The sequence below is a fragment of the Helianthus annuus genome, chromosome 4, assembly GCF_002127325.2.
Source record: "Helianthus annuus cultivar XRQ/B chromosome 4, HanXRQr2.0-SUNRISE, whole genome shotgun sequence".
In the NCBI taxonomy this organism is placed as follows: domain Eukaryota; kingdom Viridiplantae; phylum Streptophyta; class Magnoliopsida; order Asterales; family Asteraceae; genus Helianthus; species Helianthus annuus.
Window position 1 is genome coordinate 27,674,154 of NC_035436.2, and position 22,088 is coordinate 27,696,241.

Sequence of the window (22,088 nt, forward strand, 5' to 3'; positions counted from 1 at the left end):
ATCTCACTACTAGAAAAGTAGTCATTTTGCTACGGAAATTTCCTACGCAAAAAAATGTGTCGCAAATTCTGACCCATTTACTACGCATTTCCTACGGAAAGAAAGCCTTGATTTTTTTGGCCAACTTGCTACGCACTTATGACGGATGAATTATATTTGCATTTGAATTATATTTAAACGTTTAATTATTATCATTATTAACTATTGCGTAAGAAATATGTAGTAACTTGCTACGCATTTTCAACGAAACTATTGTTTATTTGTTGGAATTATATTTATATATTGAATTCTTTTAAGTATTAATTGTTGCGTCGGAAATGCGTAGCAACTTGCTACGCATATGTGACGAAACATTTACTATGATACTTAAATTATATTTTAATGTTTAATTGGTTTTATTATTAATTATTGCGTAGGAAATGCGTAGCAACTTGCTACGCATATGTGACGAAACATTTATTATTATACTTAAATTATATTTTAATGTTTAATTGGTTTTATTATTAATTATTGCGTAGGAAATGCGTAGCAACTTGCTACGCATATGTGACGAAACATTTATTATTATACTTAAATTATATTTTAATGTTTAATTGGTTTTATTATTAATTATTGCGTAGAAAATGCGTAGCAACTTACTACGCATATGTGACGAAACATTTATTATTATACTTAAATTATATTTTAATGTTTAATTGGTTTTATTATTAATTATTGCGTAGGAAATGCGTAGCAACTTGCTACGCATATGTGACGAAACATTTATTATTATACTTAAATTATATTTTAATGTTTAATTAGTTTTATTATTAACTATGCATTTGTAACGTAATAGTTATAATATTTGAATGTTTAATTATATATATGTATATGTATGTACCCGTGTCTATATATATGTGTATACGTGTATGTGTATGTACCAATATTTTACCAAATTTTACTTTCAAATACCAATACGGTACTATACAATACCATATCGAATATTTTCGGTACCGAGCTCATCTGTTAGGGGCGGATGTAAAGAGGAACAAGGGGTAGCCTCCGCTACCGCTTGGTCGGAAAATTTTTGACGTTTTTAGTGTAAATTTTGGAAAAATTTGACGTTTTTTCGATTTCGTTACCGCCTATTTATAAAACGTTACCGCTTGGTCGGAATCCTAGATCCGCCACTGTCATCTGTAATCATATTTGTTAATGAATCATATCGGGTCTTAATGGATCACAATGACCAATAGTAGATCATATCAACGACTTTGACGACACCCAGCCCCACTGAACAGTCGAAGATCATTGTTTATTTTGTATGTGATAGGCACAATGTATATGTTTTATAGAGAAAATACTTGCTTAAAAAAGTACATCTGGATGATGTTTTGGATAGATTTCTAAAAAAGAAAACCCGTAGGGCGACATTTTAAATATGTTTGTAACAAAATTTTAATTCGAAACAACTAATTCATTTGTCCGACCCGAACCTGAAATCCGTTTCATACATATGAACCCGAACCTGAACCGAATATTCGGAGGCTGACCTGAATCTGACCCGTTCAACCCGAATTCTTTTATTTTTTTCAGCAAATTAATATATTAAAATTAACATCTACTACAAAAAAACACAAATTAGATAATAAAATTACATTAAAATCATAAAATCTTATGTCAATTTCTATTTTTAACTTATAAGTATAGAATAAAATAGACACACCAAATTTAATTTATAACATAAAACATATTGTAAAAATATAATATTATAGAAATGGGTTGACCCGAACCTGACCCGTTTAGCTAAATGGGTTGGCGGGTTCAACCTAAAACTGACCCAAACCTGTTTAGACTAAACTCAAATCCGCGAATTTCATGTTTAGTTCGTGTCTTGTTTTTAGATCGTGTCAGAAATTTACAACCCTAGAGTTGAGGCATGTGGTAAATAAATATAAACACTCAAAATTTATGAAAATCAAATGTTAGAAAATAATCAAATTAAATCTATTCTACTTTTAAAAAAGTAAATACTTTTAGAAAGTAAAAAAAAAAGTGACCAATAAGAGCTTTGCTTTCCCATCACACAGATCATGATCGTATGGCTCTCAGCCACTTCATCCAATGGATGAAAACACACCTCTAGAAACACATAATCTTATACACATACAAACATCACTGAAGTTTTTCATTATACACATACAAACATCACTGAAGTTTTTCAAAATCAATTTTAGCAATGAAAAGGGGGAGCAAGCAGAGAAGAAATCAACTCCACACACACGCACACGCACACTCAACACATAACCACTGAACTACCGCTGCCACAGCGCGCCACCGCACCGCCATCAACGCACAACCACTGAACCACCGCCGCTACAGCATAACCACCGGACGATTGGTGGGTGTGGTGGTACGGTGGTTGTTAGTCTGTCGCTTCTTCCGCTGCAACGGGTATTTAAGCATTATAGAATCATTAGCATTTGTTTTCTCATATGGGGTCATTCAGTTAAACAAGAAAGTGAAAATTGTTGAGTGGCAGCCTGAATGTCTAATGGGAGATAAAGATGGTGATTCAAGACCAGTAAAGATACACTTTCTTTAAAGTTTGTTGGATATCTTTTTACAAGTGTGTTAAATTGTATTAGTTTTGTTGTTTAATCATTTTAGAACACCATGGTAATGTATAATTCTTAAATTTATGTTATTGCATTTGGAGTGAATTTTGTAAAACAAGTTTTGTAATTATTAGATTTAATTCTTATAATTGTTTTACCAGAAAAATCTGGATTTTATTAATATTATTTATTTGCTTAAAATATTAATTCGTCAGAAATGTGTGACAAAAAAAAAACTATTTATTTTTTTAGTTTGTTGGAAAAATGTGACAAAAATTATGAAATTTTCATTTTTTTTTTCTGTTAGTAAAGAAGGCGTAACAAACAAAAAAGTTGACTTTTTTATTTTTTCAATTCGTCAGAAATCTCTAGCTAAGTTAAAAAAATAAAAAAATTAGAAAACAAATTTTTGTCACAAAGGTGTCGCTAATTAAAAAAATTACAAAAAATATAATATTTATATTATCATAATATTATTACAAATATTAATGATAATTAGAAAGAGTTCTCGGAAATGTGTCACAATTTCCGACATCTATTTTCTATAGGAAATGGGTAGGAAAAAGTGTAGGAAATGCGTTAGAAACCAGTTTCCTACGAGGTGTTTTCCTAGATACCATTTTTGTCACAACTTCGTAACGAAGCGTGGTTTGTGACGCATTTCTGACGGAAAATAGTGTCAAAATTTTAAGATTTTCTAGTAGTGTCTTCTCTTGACTCTTGTCTTAATAATGCCTAACCCTACCTTGGTTTATATAGGCTACCCCTAACTTGGTGACCAATACATTACCAAATAACCTTAACTTGGTGACTAAGACATTACCAAATATAATAATAATGTAATTAGGAAACTTAACCAATTATGACCAACTTGTCAACATTGATCTCTCAAGTTCACCGACTTGTGACTTGAACTCCTTTGTCACCCTTTCACATCACCTACTTGTGATGAGTCGGGAATTACCGCCAACAATCACCCCCTTAATTTCCGACTCGAAATACGTAGGCTCCAACATGTCTTCTTTGTCTTGATTCTCATAGAACTCAACTTGATCTCTAGCTGTGTTTTTCGGCTCCTTCCTAGCTCGAACATTCTTGCGACCTTGTACTCGACTAGTCCTTTTTCCACGACTCGTCCTTTGGTCATAAGAACTCGCACCACCATTGACTCGGCTGCGACCTTGAGCAAACACTCGCTTTCTTGGATCATTAAATATACCTCCTTGGGTTTGAATCTCTTGCTTAACCTTTTCTTTGAATTCTTGAACATTTTTCTTTGGACTTTGAATTTTGGGTTTCTTCATTAAACTTGGATCTTTGAGAAGATTCTGACTCGTACTTGCCGTATCATCTTTCAGTTCAACTCTCTGTAGATCCCTACCCGCAAAATTCTTTATTCCAATCATGTTAGCTTGTGTACCGGAACTTGCTATCTTGAGGTTGATCTTGTACAAACGGTTCTTGGTCCTTGTCACCTTCATCATAAGCTTTCCTGCATCATCATGAATGGTTAGCAAATCACGTTTCATGTGAATGTCGCATCCACCTTCCGTTGCTTGACCAAGACTAATGATATTGCTTTGCAAACTCGGTATGTAGTAAACATCGGTTAACAGACGCTTCTCCCCCGTTTTCCCTTCAAGTAATACCGATCCCTTTCCCCGTATATCAATACAAGATCCATCTCCAAACTTCACCTTTCCCGTGACACGTTCATTAAGTTCAAAGAAATAAGCTCGATTACCCGTCATGTGATTCGATGCTCCGTTGTCGAGATACCAAGTGTCTTTCTCCATTGGCTCAGTCTCGAAACGCTTTGGATTCACCCATTCTTCATTTAGAAAAACCGTCTCTTGATCACATCTCATCATGAATAATGATGGATCAAAATCATCGTTTTTAGCTAAGTTAGCTTCATCTTGTTTCTTCATACGATCTGGACATCCTGATGCGAAGTGACCAAATTTATCACAACGGTAACACTGAACCTGTGATCTATCTTTCCTTCCTTTTTGGCGATCATTGGTTCTTCTTTGACCCGTTTGTTTTGACCCATGATCTTGACCATCTCGGCTTTGACTTCCATCTTGGTCCTCATCATCCCGGTCTTGACGTCTGCCTCGATAACTTGAACCGCCTCGCCCACGCCCACGCGTATTTTCATAGGATTTGGATTTCGAGGATGACTCACCATTGGCAAACATTAGATTACCTTGATTTTCTGCTAAAGACTCGATACCCTTAATCCTGTCTTCGAACGTCTTCAGTCTACCAACCGCTTCCTGAAACATCATAGTCTTCAAATCTGCGAATTGTTCAATTGAAGCTACAATTGGAACATACTTTGCTGGAACAGAGCCTAATAACTTTCTGGTAAGCTTTCTGTTTTCATAGGTGGTTCCCAAACTGGCTGCCTTGGTAACCAACTGACTAATCCTCCCTGCGAAAGAATCAACTGTCTCTGTTTCTTTCATCTTCAAGGATTCGAACTCATTTTCCAGTTGCTCAAGCTTTGCCTCTCGAACCCGTTCAACCCCAACATACCGTGTCTTCAACGCTTCCCAGATTTCCTTTGCAGTCTGAAACTGAGCTACTTGAAACACGAGCTCTTCGGGTATTGCTTGAAGTAGAAGTGCAACTGCCATGTCATCCTTTTTGGCATCTACCTCCTTTTCGGCTGGTTCTAAAGCTTGCTGTATTCCATGAACCTTGAATACTGCCTTGATACGAATCGCCCAGATGTTGTAATTTGTTTCGGTTAACATTGAACACTGTAAAGTTGTGGTACTTTGATCCTTGACCACAACCGGTGGTGGTCTATCCCCATTCGTCATTGATTTCTGAACAACCTTTTTAGAAACGAACGTGTTTGCTCACAGAAACCCGGTCACGAATACCTCTCGAAAACCGAATAACAATCAAACCTCGAATTGAACCACTTTTCCAACCGAAACAACTTTTAATGGTTAAACCACATCTAAGTCTAAACCAACAAAAAATAATTAACCAACTTGTTATTATTTTATTGGTTCAAACGTTGTTGTACACAAAAATAATAAAACCCAGTTTGTTGAACTAATAAGGAAAAAAAAATAACTTATTTAGTTTTCCTTTTGAATCCACGTCACCAACTAAATAAATCAAACCTGTTGTATTTTGAGAGGCCACAAAGAAAATTTCAAACCGAGATTTTTTCTTTAACCAAAGATAACAAAAATAATTAAATTCCTGTTGCACTTTTATCAAATCCTGATGACATATAGCGAAAAACAATTACCCTTGTAAATTCGAGCAGAACCACGTGATAAGCCGCCGTACCGTTTTAATTACCGTCGCCGCTTGGAACGAAAAGTCTGACGACCTGGTTCGAACCCGAGTTGTCGCTGCTTCTGGGATTACGTGTCGCTGCCGCTATACAAGTTTGTCGCCACTGATCCTCCTGATCGGCTGTGTTGACAAGCTTGTCTCCTCCGGTTACGACTTCGTTACTCTATTTGATATCGACGATTGAACTTGGCTCTGATACCAATTCAAGTCCCAATCGAATAATCAAACACAAGAACAAGAACGAATGGAATAACTCTCCAATGAACTTTTATTATAACCAAGAAAATATAACTCAAAAAACTTGATTACAATAACTCATAAACCATAACTCGGTTTATCTTCTCTTGACTCTTGTCTTAATAATGCCTAACCCTACCTTGGTTTATATTGGCTACCCCTAACTTGGTGACCAATACATTACCAAATAACCTTAACTTGGTGACTAAGACATTACCAAATATAATAATAATGTAATTAGGAAACTTAACCAATTATGACCAACTTGTCAACATTGATCTCTCAAGTTCACCGACTTGTGACTTGAACTCCTTTGTCACCCTTTCACATCACCTACTTGTGATGAGTCGGGAATTACCGCCAATAGTTGGGCCCAAAGTTGATTAATATGAGTCATTATCCACCTCCTACGTTTGTCCAACGGTATATTCCCTTGCAAGTAAATAAAATTAGTAGAATAAAGACCTTTCTCTTTTTTTAACGGTTTATTCCCACTAGGCCATATATATATCCCAACAAAATCTTGATCGGCCAACGGTATATTCCCACCAGGCCATATATGTCCCAACAAAATCTTGATTGACATCAAATACTATTTAATATACGTTCGCTTGCATCGAGAATCAACACGTTTCGATACATTTGGCGCTCTCGACCCTGACGTGGTGCGGTTCCTAAAGCGGGTTCAACAGGTGGTAAGCAGTAACACCGCACATGTTAAGGGGCAGAATTTTGTGTTTAGCAGGGTAGGGTTTGCTATTCAGAAAGGGCTAGCGGCGCAGCTTGTTGCTCGTCTACCTGTCATTAGTTTGTAATCGTATTGCGTTTGTTTATAATATCAAATAATCAAACACTCCTAATTTCTTATATATATATATATATATATATATATATATATATATATATGTTCATCTCTTTAACATGTTCCCAATTGACAGGTTCCAGGTTTGATCCTGAAGGGCTGCAGGAATAATAAAAGATGTCACAACACAACAAATGTGATTATATCAATGGTAGCCGAATATATTAAAAAATTCATAAATTTTCATATTCCATTATTCAAACCATACTTTTTTGAAATATTATTTATACTGATGTATTTTAACTTTCATTGTAATATTATTTCTCCATTATTGTCTTGGTGCATGTGATATAAATCATTTGGCAACCATACAATCCAACAATTGATAAAAACAAAAACAAAGATGGATGCAATGCCCATAATCAACCAAAAGAAGCCTCATGTGTTGTTCATACCATTTCCGGCACAAAGCCACGTCAAGTGTATGCTCAAACTTGCCAGGCTCCTGAACCACAAGGGCCTTGATGTAACCTTCATCAACACTCAGTCGAACCATAAGCGACTCATAACATCCGGTGGGACTCGCTGGCTAGACGATACTCCAAGTTTTCGATTCAAAACAGTTCCTGATGGTGTCCCTTCTTCTACAGAAGATGGTGTCGAACATACTCAAACCATAGTTGAACTCTGGAATTATATGGGAACAACTTTCTATGATTCGTTGCTTGATGTCTTGTCCGGCCTTGAAACTTCGGTTAGTTGTATTGTTTGTGATGGTTTCATGACTTACACAAATGCTATGCAGGCTGCTGAGATGCTTAAGATCCCAGTCATCCTTTTCTGGACCATGGCTGCCTGTGGATTCATGGGGTTTTACCAGGTGAAAGTTCTCAAGGAAAAAGAACTTGTCCCACTTAAAGGTTCGATTTTTCCCATTTACACAATACAACTTGGTTTTAACAAAATTTATAGTCTAATATAATGAAAATATATATTAAAAAAAAAAGTTAAACAAACTTCAGCATTTAGATTTTTTTCTAAATCTAAACATAACAAGTTATTAGAAAAAATCAAATTAATTATACTATCTTAAAATACAACTCTTTGAGACAAAAAAGTAATTTTACCATAATTTTAAGACACATAAGGGAGTTTAGTGTCTTAGAGCATTCACATCATGTTGATTAAATTTCTTGGAGAGTAATCTTCATATTATAAAAAGTGGTGGTACATGGTTGTGAATGGATTAGAGAGAAAAGGTTATTGTTTATCTGTATATTTGAGGGGACACTATTCACCCTCTATATCTTTTTAATATATTTTGAAAGTAGTTATAAGTGGAGGGGAGAGAAAAAATAATGATAAAGTATAAAAAAATATTAATTAATTGAAAAGAGAGAAATTTAGTTGTTTTTAATGTAGGGAAAATTACTTTTTGAGTCCCTGTGTTATAGTGATTTTAACCACCTGAGTTTAAAGTCAAAATGTTCAACGTCCTGAGGCCCCAAGCGCTTTTTTTCTAACATTTTGAGTCCAAGTAACTCTATTTGAATATTCTGTTAGTTTCTAATAAAAAGACAAAAATGCCACTATATTAAAAAAAATAGAAATAGAAATCTAAATAAGAGTAAAATGCACGGATAGTCTCTGTGATTTGGTAAAATAACAACTGTAGTCCACAACTTTTGGAAATTACACTGGTAGTCCCTGTGGTTTAACAGTTTGTTACTCGAATAGTCCCTGGAGTGGATGTCCGTTAGTTTTCACCGTTAACTCCATGTAAAATGACTAAAATACCCTTAGTATTAAATTAAAATATTAAAAGTAGATATATTAAAATTAAAAGTAGGACCCACCAACCTTCTAATTCACCTTTTAAGCCATGTATCCCTCTCTCTCTCTCTTTCACACACACACATGAACTCACTCACCACCACCTGACTCCACCACTTACCACCAGCCGCCACCACCTGCCACTCCACCAGCATCAACATTTCCGCCACTGTAACTCCCTCCTCCATCCTAGAAAAGGCCGATCAGAGAGAGAGACACAGAAAAGGTCATTCACCACCACCTGACTCTACCACTGTAACTCCTCCATCTTCACCACTATAACTCACTCACCACCACTACAACTCCCTCCCCCATCAACATCAGTCGATTAAGGTGCATATCGCCTGTTAGGGTTTAGAGTTTTGAGTTGAATTTGTACATTTAGAACCGATTTAGGGTATTATTGGTTGGGTTTTGATGATGGTTGTTGATGACGATGGTGGCAACGATAGGTGTGTTGACGGCGAAGAAAGATGATGATGGTAGCGGTTCTGATGGTGGTTGTGGTGATCGTGGTGGTTCAGATGGTAGCTGTTCGTGGCTGCTGTTGTAGCGATGGTGACCGTGGTGGTGTTTTGTGATGGGTTAAGGGTTGGAGGGGTTAGGTTTATGTGGCGGCGGTGGTTATGGGTGTGGGTGGAGGTGGGTGGCTATGGTGATGGAATCTTGATTTTGGATGTTGATTAACTTACTGTTAAGCACCTTCTTTTTTATAATTTCTGGACTGTAAAAGATAAATATGTTGTAGTGAACTGGTGTTGTATGATTTGGAAATTATATGTAAAGTAACATATTGACCTATAGGCTGGTTTGGTCAATAATTACAGTTTAGAAAGATTATTTTTAAATAATATTTGTTTTTTTATTTAAAATAATCTTTTAATGTGTTTTAATTTAATACTAAGGGCATTTTGGTTATTTTACATGGAGTTAACGGTGAAAACTAACGGACATCCAATCCAGGGACTATCCGAGTAACAAACTGTCAAACCACAGGGACCACCGGTGTAATTTTCAAAAGTTGAGGACTATATGTGTTATTTTACCAAATCATAGGGACATCCAATCAGTCTCTCTCTCTCTTTCTTTCTCTCTCTCTCTCTCTCTCTCTCTCTAAACACCACCAAGAACCATGGTACACCACCATACAACACCTCTTCCTAGCAACCACAACCACCTCACCTACAGGCTGCAACCATACACCACCATCACCACAATAAACCACCTCTGCCCCACCTCCGACAGCACCATCACCGCAATAAACCACCGCCATACACCACCTCCGGCCCCACCTCAGACACCACCATCACCACAATAAACCATCACCATACACCACCTACGGTCCCATCTCCAACAGCACCATCAGCACAATAAACCACCACCATTGCCCTACCTCCGACAACAACGCCGTCACCATCAAGCCACCACCACTGAAACCCTAAAACCGCCACCACTGAAACCCTAAGCCGACATCACCACCGCTACCACTGGAACCCTAAAACCGCCACCACTAAAACCCTAAAACGACATTTCCTTTGTCACCTCTCCGACTAGATCTGGTGGTGGTCTCGATTGTTTATGTTTTGTTTCTGTTTCTATCATGTTAGGTGAGTTTGGTGGTGGCCCTTGACTATTTATGGTGATCTTGACAGTGGTGGTTGACGGTGTGGAAGGTGGTGATAATGGTGGAGGTGTTGTTTGCAGGTGGTTGGCGGCCAACGGAAAGTGGTGTTAGTGGTGGAGATGTAGTGGGGATGGTGGTGGTGCAGTGGTGTAAACGGTGGTGGTAGGTTCTAGATGAGAGAGAGAGAGGGGGGGATGGACAGGTGTGTGTGTGTGTGTGTGTGTGTGTGAAATGTTTATGTGTGAAGGTGTGTATAATAGTATATGTAATTTTTTTATATATAATATTAAAATATTTATGCATTAGACACTTGTTCCTTATACTTTTGTGCATATAAGAGTTGTACTTTTTGTATAAATGACTTAATTGCCCTCCTGGTTAACAGACTTAGTGGATGATGTTAAAAAAATGGACTCAAAGGGTTACAAAATAAGCGTTTAGGGACTAAAGGCGTTTAAAATTTTGATTTTGGACTCAAGTGGTTAAAATCACTATAACACAGAGACTCAAAACGTAATTTTCCCTTTAATGTAATTATATGGTAAAAGTAATAGAAAGGATGTGAATGCTCTTAAAATGAGGGTGAAATTATCTTTCTGCCCTTTCAATCTAAAGTTGAAACTCTTGAAACTTTTACACTTTTGTTCATCCCACATCAGGTGAGAAAGAAAATTTGGATGAAAAAATGACTATAAAATTATCTCTTCCTTTCTAAAGAATTCATGTATTTGATTGTTCGTTTGTCTTATGTTAACAAAAAAAAAAAAAAGTGGAGAAATCACCTAATAAAGGCAATTTAAGCGCATACAAGAGTTAAATAGTTATGTAACTTACATACTCGGTTATTTGGCTAAGTAAAGTTTTGTTCTTAGCCTTTTGATAAGAATAAGTTATATTGTTTGTTCAAGTGAGCCAATGAGATCGAGTTTAAGATTAACCAACTCAGTATGAAGATCGACTCAAGCTCAAGCTAGGCTTAGCTTGACAGAGCCTTTTAGTGTTGTCTTCCTGTCACATCGCGTCGGCACACTATTATTGGAAAACATAAAGGGAAAGGAATTCAATATTTATGGATGTGGAGTTAGCTCCTCTATAAGCGAATTCAGTTAAGTAGCGTATTGGTGTAGAAACCAAACATGTTTTGTAAATGTCCTATGAACTCTTATAACTTTCTAAGACCACCAACAAATCAAAAAATATATTCCAATATCAACTTCTTTTAGTTAATCAATCTTGCTTTTTGTTTCAGATGAAAGTGATTTGACAACTGAATATCTTGACATGGAAATAGATTGGATTCCCGGAATGGAAGGACTCCTTTTGAAGGAACTACCTGAGTTTATGCGATACTCAAAACCGGATGATCCTTCGTTTAAATATCTCCTAGAAACCGCTCAAGCAGCTGATAATGTTTCACATATTATCATCCATACATTCGAGGAACTAGAGGCTAAACTCGTCAAAGCGATTAAATCCATCTTTCCTAATATCTACACCGTCGGCCCTCTTCAGTTACATTTGAATCAGATCACAAAAATGGAAACCAAGAACTTAGATTTAGATTGCTATAGTTTATGGAAGGAAGAACCCGAGTGTGTCCAGTGGCTCCAATCTAAAGAACCGAATTCTGTGGTGTATGTCAACTTTGGAAGTATAGCAGTTATGTCATTACAAGAATTGCTAGAATTTGGTTGGGGACTAGTAAGCAGCAATCTTTATTTTCTATGGATCATACGGACTGATTTAGTGGATGGGGAGCCTGCGGTTTTGCCTCAAGAACTCAAGGAGGCAATGAGCGAGAAAGGGTTCGTAGGAAGCTGGTGTTCACAGGAAGAGGTGTTGAATCACCCGGCAGTTGGTGGGTTCTTGACTCATGGTGGGTGGGGTTCCATCATTGAGAGCTTGTCAGCTGGGGTGCCAATGATATGTTGGCCGTTTTCAGGGGACCAACAGATAAATTGTAGGCAAATGTGCAAGGAATGGGAGGTTAGCATGGAGATTGAGAGGAATGTGAAGAGGGATGAAGTAGAGAAGCTTGTGAGGGTATTAATAGAGGGAGAGGAGGGTGAAAGAATGAGGAAGAAGGCTATGGAATGGAAGAAAACAGCGGAAACCGCGGTAGCTGCCAATGGCTCGTCTTGTTTCGATATAGAGAAACTTGCTGATACAATCATTAACTTATGAATAAACAGGTCCTCATTCTTGGTGGATTAGTTCTATTTTTTACAAGTATGCTTAATGGAGAGCAAAAAATGGAGAACTCTTGTTAGAGGATATGGTCAAATAACTTGGATCATATTGTGTTTTCTTCTGCGGTATTGTTGGTTGGATCTAGTGAAGGATTCATGATTTTATTTGTATTCGCCTAATCGGACAGTATGATTTGTAGTTGTGGTTTCAATAATAAGTTTGGTAAGTTGTTATTTCTGTATGAATGAATTTCACACGTGAGTATTGTGTAAGTAGTAGTGTAATATCCTAAATTTGTATTTATCATAGAATAGTTCGTTTTTAACAATAAATAAAAACTTTATCTTAATTACGTTGGTATAATCTCAATTTACAAGTTGTGTAGTATTTGATTAAAACTAGATTTTAGCCTTACCGTAATGAGGCAGGAATTTTTTTAGTCTGTTACTCACTATTTCAAATAATTTAAAACATACAATGCTAAACATAAAAACATATCATTGACTGCTATTAATAATTATAACAAAATCACAATCAAGGATTACTAAAAGATACGACACCTAAACATATTAACCCCTACGAACGTTGTTAGGCTCAGCGTAACGCGCATAAAGCGCATTAATTTCAAGCTGCAACTCAGCTTGTTTCTCATGGATCCTTAACATACGTTCGGTTAGCTCCTCTAATTTTTCATTTATCCTGTCCGACTCGACTACTTGTTCGAGAATGCATCCAAGTTGTTCGAAAATGGGACACTCTTCATTCAAAGTTTGTTGTTTTTTACCTATAGATCGATGTATTAACATAATTTAATTTTTGAAACCCGTTGAAACCAAATAATATAAACTTATAATACACAAACTAAACCATAAGCCTAATGTACCAACAACCAATGTAAAATGTTGTCGACTGACAGTATATAAATGCCCCCAACTCTAGTACAAAGAACAAATGTTCAAACATGTTGCTAGTTGATAGTACATAAACAAACCATCTGGATATGGATATACACATGCATGTACTCATAGCCATAACCAAACATAAATAAAGCTCATCAACTTCGGTTAGCTGCATCAAAAAGTGCCAAGCCAAAGCCAAAACCGAAGCACCATCAAATCATCCTCATCAAGCTCAAAGTATCATGCATCAACCCAGAATAGTTGTTTAAACTCATACAAATGCTGCAAAAAAAACCCCCCCAAATAGTCTGATAAACAACAAAAAATCATCTTCATCGACATCAATCTTCAAATGAATAGCCAAATATAACTGTAAAATGGGATAACAAAGCTAGTAAATCAAAAAGCCTTAGATGAACAACAAAGTTTCTTCTTCATCGACATCAACTCTCTTTCAAACAACAAAATCTCTAAACCATCCCAAAAACAAATGTGAAAAAGTTTTTAACACTCAAAAAGAAAATGCAAGAACATTGAAGGCCTAAAACAGAAGCAACATCGGACCAAAAAAACCAAACCGGTAAACAACAAATCTAGTCGAAAGCAGTAACAAACCGATGGAATATCAAACCACCCGCAGAAGGAAATCACCAAATCCGGCCAAAATGTCTGACTAAATAGAGGTCAAGCAAAAACATGCAACTAATAAAGTATATTACCAGAAAGCGAAGCGACGGCGGGAGCGAGGGCAACACTGCTACAGTAGTGCAGCAGAGAGAGGAAGGAGACGGTGGTGAGGTGAGAGAGTGGGGTGCGGTGCAGCAGAGAGAGGAACGAGACGGTGGTGAGGTGAGAGAGTGGGGTGCTTTAAAATGAAGCAACCCTAACTACACACACGCACTTTAAATACCCAAGGAAGGTACAGCACACCAAAGCCAAGTTCCAACCCAATAAAACACAAACAACACAAAAGCCTAATGTACAAACAAACAATGCAACAATATGTTGTTAATTGATAGTATTAAATATCACTAAATGTCAAATTAATAATTAAAAGAATATGTAATAGACTTTTGTGTTCAATGAACGATTAGGTTGCCCTTGAGGGTCTTATTCTATCATTTTTAGAATCCTAAATATCAAGTGTCATGTAACATCTCAAAACGGGTTTGATAACTAAACCAAGTTCATTGTGATGAGTGGGTAAAATACCGTTAGTGGTAAAAGTTAACCCGGTAAACAATAAGGTTTAATTAAATGAACTTAATGTTAAATAAAAATAGATAAAATGTTTCATAAGGTAAAAGTCTATAAACGGTGTGACAACTGACACTTTTCCATGTATTCCGTACAATAATAAACAGTAACTCAAACAGTGGTTTTAACATCTATTTGACTTTTGGTCAACAATTGATGGAAACTCATGTTAGGTTGAACAGTGTTTTGAAAAGAAAAACATTGCTAAAATATAAGAAGACAGTGGATCTGGTTAAACATCTGTTTGACTTTTGGTCAACAACTGTTTGACTTTTGGTCAACATCTGTTTGCCCGATTAGATTGGGTGTTAAATTGTAGTTCTTTAAGTCATTGTTTCGTTTTCTTGAATTCTATCTAATTTTGTAAAAAATACACGAACAAACATTTTTATAAAATCCCAAATCACCTGATCACGTAAGTACATTGAAGTAAAAGTGGAAATGATGTTATTCATATCATCATATGGTCCTGTTGCGCTTTTGTTTAACCTCTAATATGGGTTCAAGATCTAATCCGGTGATGTGAAGACATTGTTGTTGAATCCAATGAGATGCTTTACGTAATGAGGTCGTATTAATAACAAATAATAATTCATGTGGTCCTGTTGCGCTTTTGTTTAACCTCTAATATGGGTTCATGATCTAATCCGGTGATGTGAAGACATTGTTGTTGAATCCAATGAGATGCTTGATGTAATGAGGTCGTATTAATAACAAATAATAATTAATATAACTAAGTTTCCCGAGCTCGGGAAGCAATCCCGGGTAATAACCTAGTATATATATAAATATAAAAGCATGTTCCAAGTTGACAGGTTCCAGGTTTGATCCTACAGGGCTGCAGGAATAATAAAAGATGTCACGGCACAACAAAGGTGATTATGTCAATGGTAGCCGAATATATTATAAAATTCATAAATTTTTATATTCTATTATTCAAACCATATTTTTTTGAAATATTATATATACTGATGTATTTTAACTTTCATTGTAATATTATTCCTCCATTATTGTCTTGGTGAATGGGATATAAATCATTTGGCAACCATACAAAAACAAAGATGGATGCAATGCCCATAATCAATCAAAAGAAGCCTCATGTGTTGTTCATACCAGTTCCGGCACAAAGTCACATCAAGTGTATGCTCAAACTCGCCAGGCTCCTGAACCACAAAGGCCTTGAGGTAACCTTCATCAACACTCAGTCGAACCATAAGCGACTCGTAAAGTCCGGTGGGACTCGCTGGCTAGACGATACTCCAAGTTTTCGATTCAAAACAGTTCCTGATGGTGTCCCTTCTTCTACAGAAGATGGTGTCGAACATACTCAAACCATAGTTGAACTCTGGAATTACATGCGAACAAATTTCTATAATTCGTTGCTTGATGTCCTGTCCGGCCTTGAAACTTCGGTTAGTTGTATTGTTTGTGATGGTTTCATGACTTACACAAATGCTATGAAGGCTGCTGAGATGCTTAAGATCCCAGTCATCCTTTTCTGGACCATGGCTGCCTGTGGATTCATTGGGTTTTACCAGGTGAAAGTTCTCAAGGAAAAAGAACTTCTCCCACTTAAAGGTTCGATTTTTCCCATTTACACAATACAAGTTGGTTTTAACAAAATTTATAGTCTTGTATCATGAAAATATATAAAAAAAAAAAAAAGTTAAAACAAACTTGAGCATTTAGATTTTTTTCTAAATCTAAACATAACAAGTTATTAGAAAAAAATTAAATTAATTATACTATCTTAAAATACAACTCTTTGAGACAAAAAAGTAATTTTACCATAATTTTAAGACACTTAAGGGAGTTTAGTGTCTTAGAGCATTCACATCATGTTGATTAAATTTCTGTGAGACTAATCTTTATATTATAAAAAGTGGTAGTATGTGGTTGTGATTGGAGGAGAGAGAAAAAGTTATTATTCGTCTGTATATTTGAGAGGACACTAGTCACCCTCTATATCTTTTTAATATATTTTGAAAGTGATTGTGAGTGGAGGAGAGAAAAAAGATAATGATAAAGTACAAAAATATTATTTAATTGAAAAGAGAGAGAAATTTAGTTGTTTTTAATGTAGTGAAAATTACTTTTTGAGTTTCTGTGTAATAATAATTTTAACCACCCGAGTGCAAAATCAAAATGTTTAACGTCCTGAGTCTCTAAGCACTCTTTTTCTAACATTTTGAGTCCAATTTTTTAACTCTGTTTGAATATTCTGTTAGTTTCCAATAAAAAGACTAAAATGCCCCTATATTAAAAAAAATATAAATATAAATAAATAACAATCCTTATCTCACTTTTATAAACACTCAATCCCACTCATCAGTCTCTCTTTCTCTCCCTCTCTCTAAACACCACCAAGAACCATCATACACCACCATACAACACCTCTTCCTAGCAACCACAACCACCTTACCTTCAGGCTGCAACCATACACCACCATCACCACAATAAACCACCTCTGGCCCACCTCCGACAGCACCATCACCACAATGAACCACCGCCATACACCACATCCGGCCTCACCTCCGACACCACCATCACCACAATAAACCATCACCATACACCTCCTACGGCCCCACCTCCAACAGCACCATCGGCACAATAAACCACCACCATTACCTAACCTCCGACAACACCGTCGTCACCATCAAAGCCGCCACCACTGAAACCCTAAAACCGCCACCACTGAAACCCTAAACCGACATCACCACCGCTATCACTGAAACCCAAAACCGCCACCACTAAAACCCTAAAACGACATCACCGCCGTCGCCTCTCAGACTAGATCTAGTGGTGGTCTCGATTGTTTATATTTTGTTTCTGTTTCTATCATGTTAGGTGAGTTTGGTGGTGGTCTTGACTGTTTATGGTTATCTCTATAGTGGTGGTTGACGGTGTGGAAGGAGGTGATAATGGTGGAGGTGTTGTTTGTAGGTGGTTGGTGGTTAACGGAAGGTGGTGATAGTGGTGGAGGTGCGGTGGGGATGGTGGTGGTGCGATGGTGGTAGGTTCTAGATGAGAGAGATAAAGAGAGGAGGGATGGACAAGTGTGTGTGAAATGTTTGTTTGTGTAGGTGTGTATAATAGTATATCTAATTTATTTTATATATAATATTAAAATCTTTATGCATTAGACACATGTTCCTTAAATTTTTGTGCATATAAGAGTTGTATTTTGTGTATAAATGACTTAATTGCCCTCTTGGTTAACAGACTTAGTGGATGGTGTTAAAAAAATGGACTCAAAGGGTTACAAAATAAGCGTTTAGGGACTCAAGGCGTTAAACATTTTGATTTTGGACTCAAGTGGTTAAAACCACTATAACAGAGAGACTCAAAAAGTAATTTTCCCTTTAATGTAATATATGGTAAAAATGATAGAAAGAATGTGAATGCTCTTAAAATGAGGGTGAAATTATCTTTCTGTCTTTTCAATCTAAAGTTGAAGCTTTTATACTTTTGTTCATCCCACACTAGGTGAGAAAGAAAGTTTGGATGAAAAAATGAGTATAAAATGATCTCTTACTTTATAAAGAATTCATGTATTTGATTGTCCATCTGTCTTATGTTGACTAAAAAAAACAAAAGTGGAGAAATTGCCTTATAAAGGCAAGTTAAGTGGTTACAAGAGTTAAATAATTGTGTAACTTACATACTCGGTTATTTGGCTAAGTAAAGTTTTGTTCATAGCCTTTTGATAAGAATAAGTTATATTGTTTGGTCAAGTGAGCCATTGAGATCAAGTTTAAGATTTCAGCTGGATTTTAATTTTATGCCGACTCGAGCCAGCTCAGTATGAAGATCGACTCAAGCTCAAGCTAGGCTTAGCTTGACTGAGCCTTTTAGTGTTGTGTTCCCGTCACATCGCGTCGGCACACTATTATTGGAAAACATAAAGGGAAAGGAATTCAATATTTATGGATGTCGAGTTCGCTCCTCTATAAGGCTATGTGATATGGTGACCATCCTCCAAGGGAGGATGATCCGCCACGTAGGCGTCACATCATAGTCCTATAGAGGATGATCCGCCATGGCAAAACATTGGAAATGGGAGGATGATCCTACCCCAATAATTATGGCAATTAAATTATTTTTTTTTATTTTTGCAAAGGAAACAGAATTGAAAAGGGATGGGTTTTGTCTTTTAGGGACTGTCGCCAACGTCCAACACTCGACGGTGAGGACGAGGACGCGGGGGGCGGCATGGTGTTTGGTCCGCCGCTAAGGCTGGATGGGTGGGGGACGCTCCCCATACCGTCTAGCCTAAGCGAATTCAGTTAGGTGGCGTATTGGTCTAGAAACCTAAAATGTTTTGAAAACGTCCTATGAACTCTTATAACTTTCCTAAGACCACCAACAAATCAAAAAATATATTCCAATATCAACTTCTTTTAGTTAATCAATCTTGTTTTTTTGTTTCAGATGAAAGTGATTTGACAACTGAATATCTTGACATGGAAATAGATTGGATTCCCGGAATGGAAGGACTCCTTTTGAAGGAACTACCTGAGTTTATGCGATACTCAAAACCGGAAGATCCTTCGTTTAAATATCTCCTAGAAACCGCTCAGGCAGCTGATAATGTTTCACATATTATCATCCATACATTCGAGGAACTAGAGGCGAAACTCGTCAAAGGGATTAAATCCATCTTTCCTAATATCTACACCGTCGGCCCTCTTCAGTTACATTTGAATCAGATCACAAAAATGGAAACCAAGAACTTTGACTTAGATTGCTATAGTTTATGGAAGGAAGAACCCGAGTGTGTCCAGTGGCTCCAATCCAAAGAACCGAATTCTGTAGTTTATGTCAACTTTGGAAGTATAACAGTTATGTCATTACAAGAATTGCTAGAATTTGGTTGGGGACTTGTAAACAGCAATCTTTATTTTCTATGGATCATACGGACTGATTTAGTGGATGGGGAGCCTGCGGTTTTGCCTCAAGAACTCTACGAGGCGATGAGCGAGAAAGGATTCATAGGAAGCTGGTGTTCGCAGGAAGAGGTGTTGAATCACCCGGCAGTTGGTGGGTTCTTGACTCATGGTGGGTGGGGTTCCATCATTGAGAGCTTGTCAGCTGGGGTGCCAATGATATGTTGGCCGTTTTCAGGGGACCAACTGATAAATTGTAGGCAAATGTGCAAGGAATGGGAGGTTGGCATGGAGATTGAGAGGCCGGAATGTGAAGAGGGATGAAGTGGAGAAGCTTGTGAGGGTATTAATGGAGGGAGAGGAGGGTGAAAGAATGAGGAAGAAGGCTATGGAATGGAAGAAAACAGCGGAAACCGCGGTAGCTGCCAACGGCTCGTCTTGTTTCGATATAGAGAAACTTGTTGATACAATCATTAACCTATGAATAAACAGGTCCTCATTCTTGGTGGATTAGTTCTATTTTTTTACAAGTATTCTTAATGGAGAGCAAAAAATGGAGAACTCTTGTTAGAGGATATGGTCAAATAACTTGGATCACATTGTGGTTTTTTCTGCGGTATTGTTGGTTGAATCTGGTGAAGGATTCATGATTTTATTTGTATTCGCCTAATCGGACAGTATGATTTGTAGTTGTGGTTTCAATAATAAGTTTGGTAAGTTGTTATTTCTGTATGAATGAATTTCACACGTGAGTATTGTGTAATATCCTAAATTTTGTATTTATCAGAGAATAGTTCGTTTTTAACAATAAATAAAAACTTTATCTTAATTACGTTGGTATAATTTCAATTTACACGTTGTGTAGTATTTGATTAAAACTAGATTTTAGCCTTACCGCAATGTAGCAGAAATTTTTCCACTCTGTTACTCACTATTTCAAATAATTTAAAACATTAAAACATATCATTGTTTGCTATTAATAATTCTAAAAAAATCACAATCAAGGATTACTAAAAGATACAACACCTAAACATATTAACCCCTACGAACGTTGTTAGACTCAGCGTAATGCGCATAAAGCGCGTTAATTTCAAGCTGCGACTGAGCCTGATTCTCATGGATCCTTGACATCCGTTCGGTTAGATCCAATAATTTTTCATTTATCGTTTGGTCCGACTCAACTACATGTTTGAGAATGCATTTAAGTTGTTCCATGTTCAAAGTTTGTCATATTTTACCTATAAATCGATGTGTAATCGTAATTTAATTTTTTAAACTCGTTGAAACAAAATAATATAAACTTATTATTTATTAGGTCAAACTAGGCATTAAGCGTTAAGCTTGTTTGATGTTACTTGTCATCGCCCGTAAAAAACCCGTTAAATGAAATAAAAGAAACACATTAAAATGCACAATAAGAGTTTGACACAACCATTAACACGTTTAATATTCTAATATTTATTAATTATGCTCATAAAATCTTACGCACGCCGGTTGCTTATAGTAAACCCTCGGAGTTTAGTAAACCAAGATATTATCCATCATAGCCTTTTTACATGGCATATTTGTATACAATCTATTAGCAACATATTAATTGCATGTGAACTTATTACACGACACGACTACAATACATATTGCCATGCCAAATGACGTGTAACTTCACAGAGAAGAAACTGAGATAATATAGCCACCACAAAGCCATACTAACCCAAATTCGGTCTCACAATAACATGGCAGCCAAAAACAGCAAGCGCATCCGAAAGACCCTAAACTCGGCGTTACATGAACATTGCACCAACACATAGCACCGCATTTTGAAAGACCAAAGATCAGTCTCACAAAAAACACGGAAGCAAGACTAAGTAAGTCCAGCAGGCAACCTCAAAATGAAACAACCCGCCACACAAACACTTGAAATACGTAAGGTAAGTACAACAAACTGTTGGTACACTTTCTGTGGACGCGACTCGGTTCGGTTCGACTCGGTTTGGTTCGGTTCACACCCAACGTCACGACATTCCTCCTTCGTGAGCCCCAGAGATCGACACGCGAAGCCCGAAGAGTCGCGAGCTGACATCACCATGACATCACCATGATGACGTCATGATGATGTCATGTAGATTGACAAAATGCATGCAACTATTAAAATTATCTGCGTATTCGTTGATTTAATAGTTGTTGGGCCAAGTGCCTTGATTGGGCCTGTGTTACTCAATGAGGAGTCCATGATCAACGAAGTCTTGATGTGGGCGAAGATTCTCATGTGTGACGAACTCCTATGCATGACGAAGGGATGATCTTGGCGAAGACTTATGGCGACGAAGACTAAAGGTTCGTCAAAAGTACCATGTCGACGAAGACTCTATTCCAACGAAGAATGAAGGTTCGTCAGGCCTGTTGAATGTTCGTCGGCCTGTTGAATGTTCGTGGATGTGC

General features: G+C 36.8%; 1 protein-coding gene, 1 long non-coding RNA gene and 1 pseudogene across 2 annotated transcripts; 2 read left to right on the forward strand and 1 right to left on the reverse strand.

The window, feature by feature from the left end:
• The first annotated feature begins 7,314 nt into the window (after positions 1–7,314).
• Positions 7,315–12,916, forward strand: LOC110936019 (UDP-glycosyltransferase 85C1). Its single transcript, XM_022178365.2, has 2 exons — positions 7,315–7,883; positions 11,670–12,916. Exons 1-2 carry the CDS (start codon positions 7,367–7,369, stop codon positions 12,602–12,604), a joined length of 1,452 nt encoding a protein of 483 aa, XP_022034057.1. The 5' UTR covers positions 7,315–7,366; the 3' UTR covers positions 12,605–12,916.
• Positions 12,917–13,503: 587 nt separating this feature from the next.
• LOC110934490 lies at positions 13,504–14,359 on the reverse strand. The gene is made up of 2 exons (XR_002588383.2): positions 14,229–14,359; positions 13,504–13,879 (listed from the first exon to the last, which is right to left on the reverse strand). It is a non-coding gene; the product is annotated as an uncharacterized LOC110934490 (long non-coding RNA).
• A 1,437-nt stretch (positions 14,360–15,796) lies between these two features.
• On the forward strand, positions 15,797–20,384 carry LOC110934489 (annotated as a pseudogene).
• Positions 20,385–22,088: the final 1,704 nt, after the last annotated feature.

Coding starts and splice junctions, on each gene's coding strand:
- LOC110936019 (XM_022178365.2), top strand. CDS start 7,367: ATGGATGCAATGCCCATAATCAACCAAAAGAAGCCTCATGTGTTGTTC. Junction 7,884..11,669: donor AGAACTTGTCCCACTTAAAG/GTTCGATTTTTC, acceptor TTTTTGTTTCAG/ATGAAAGTGATTTGACAACT.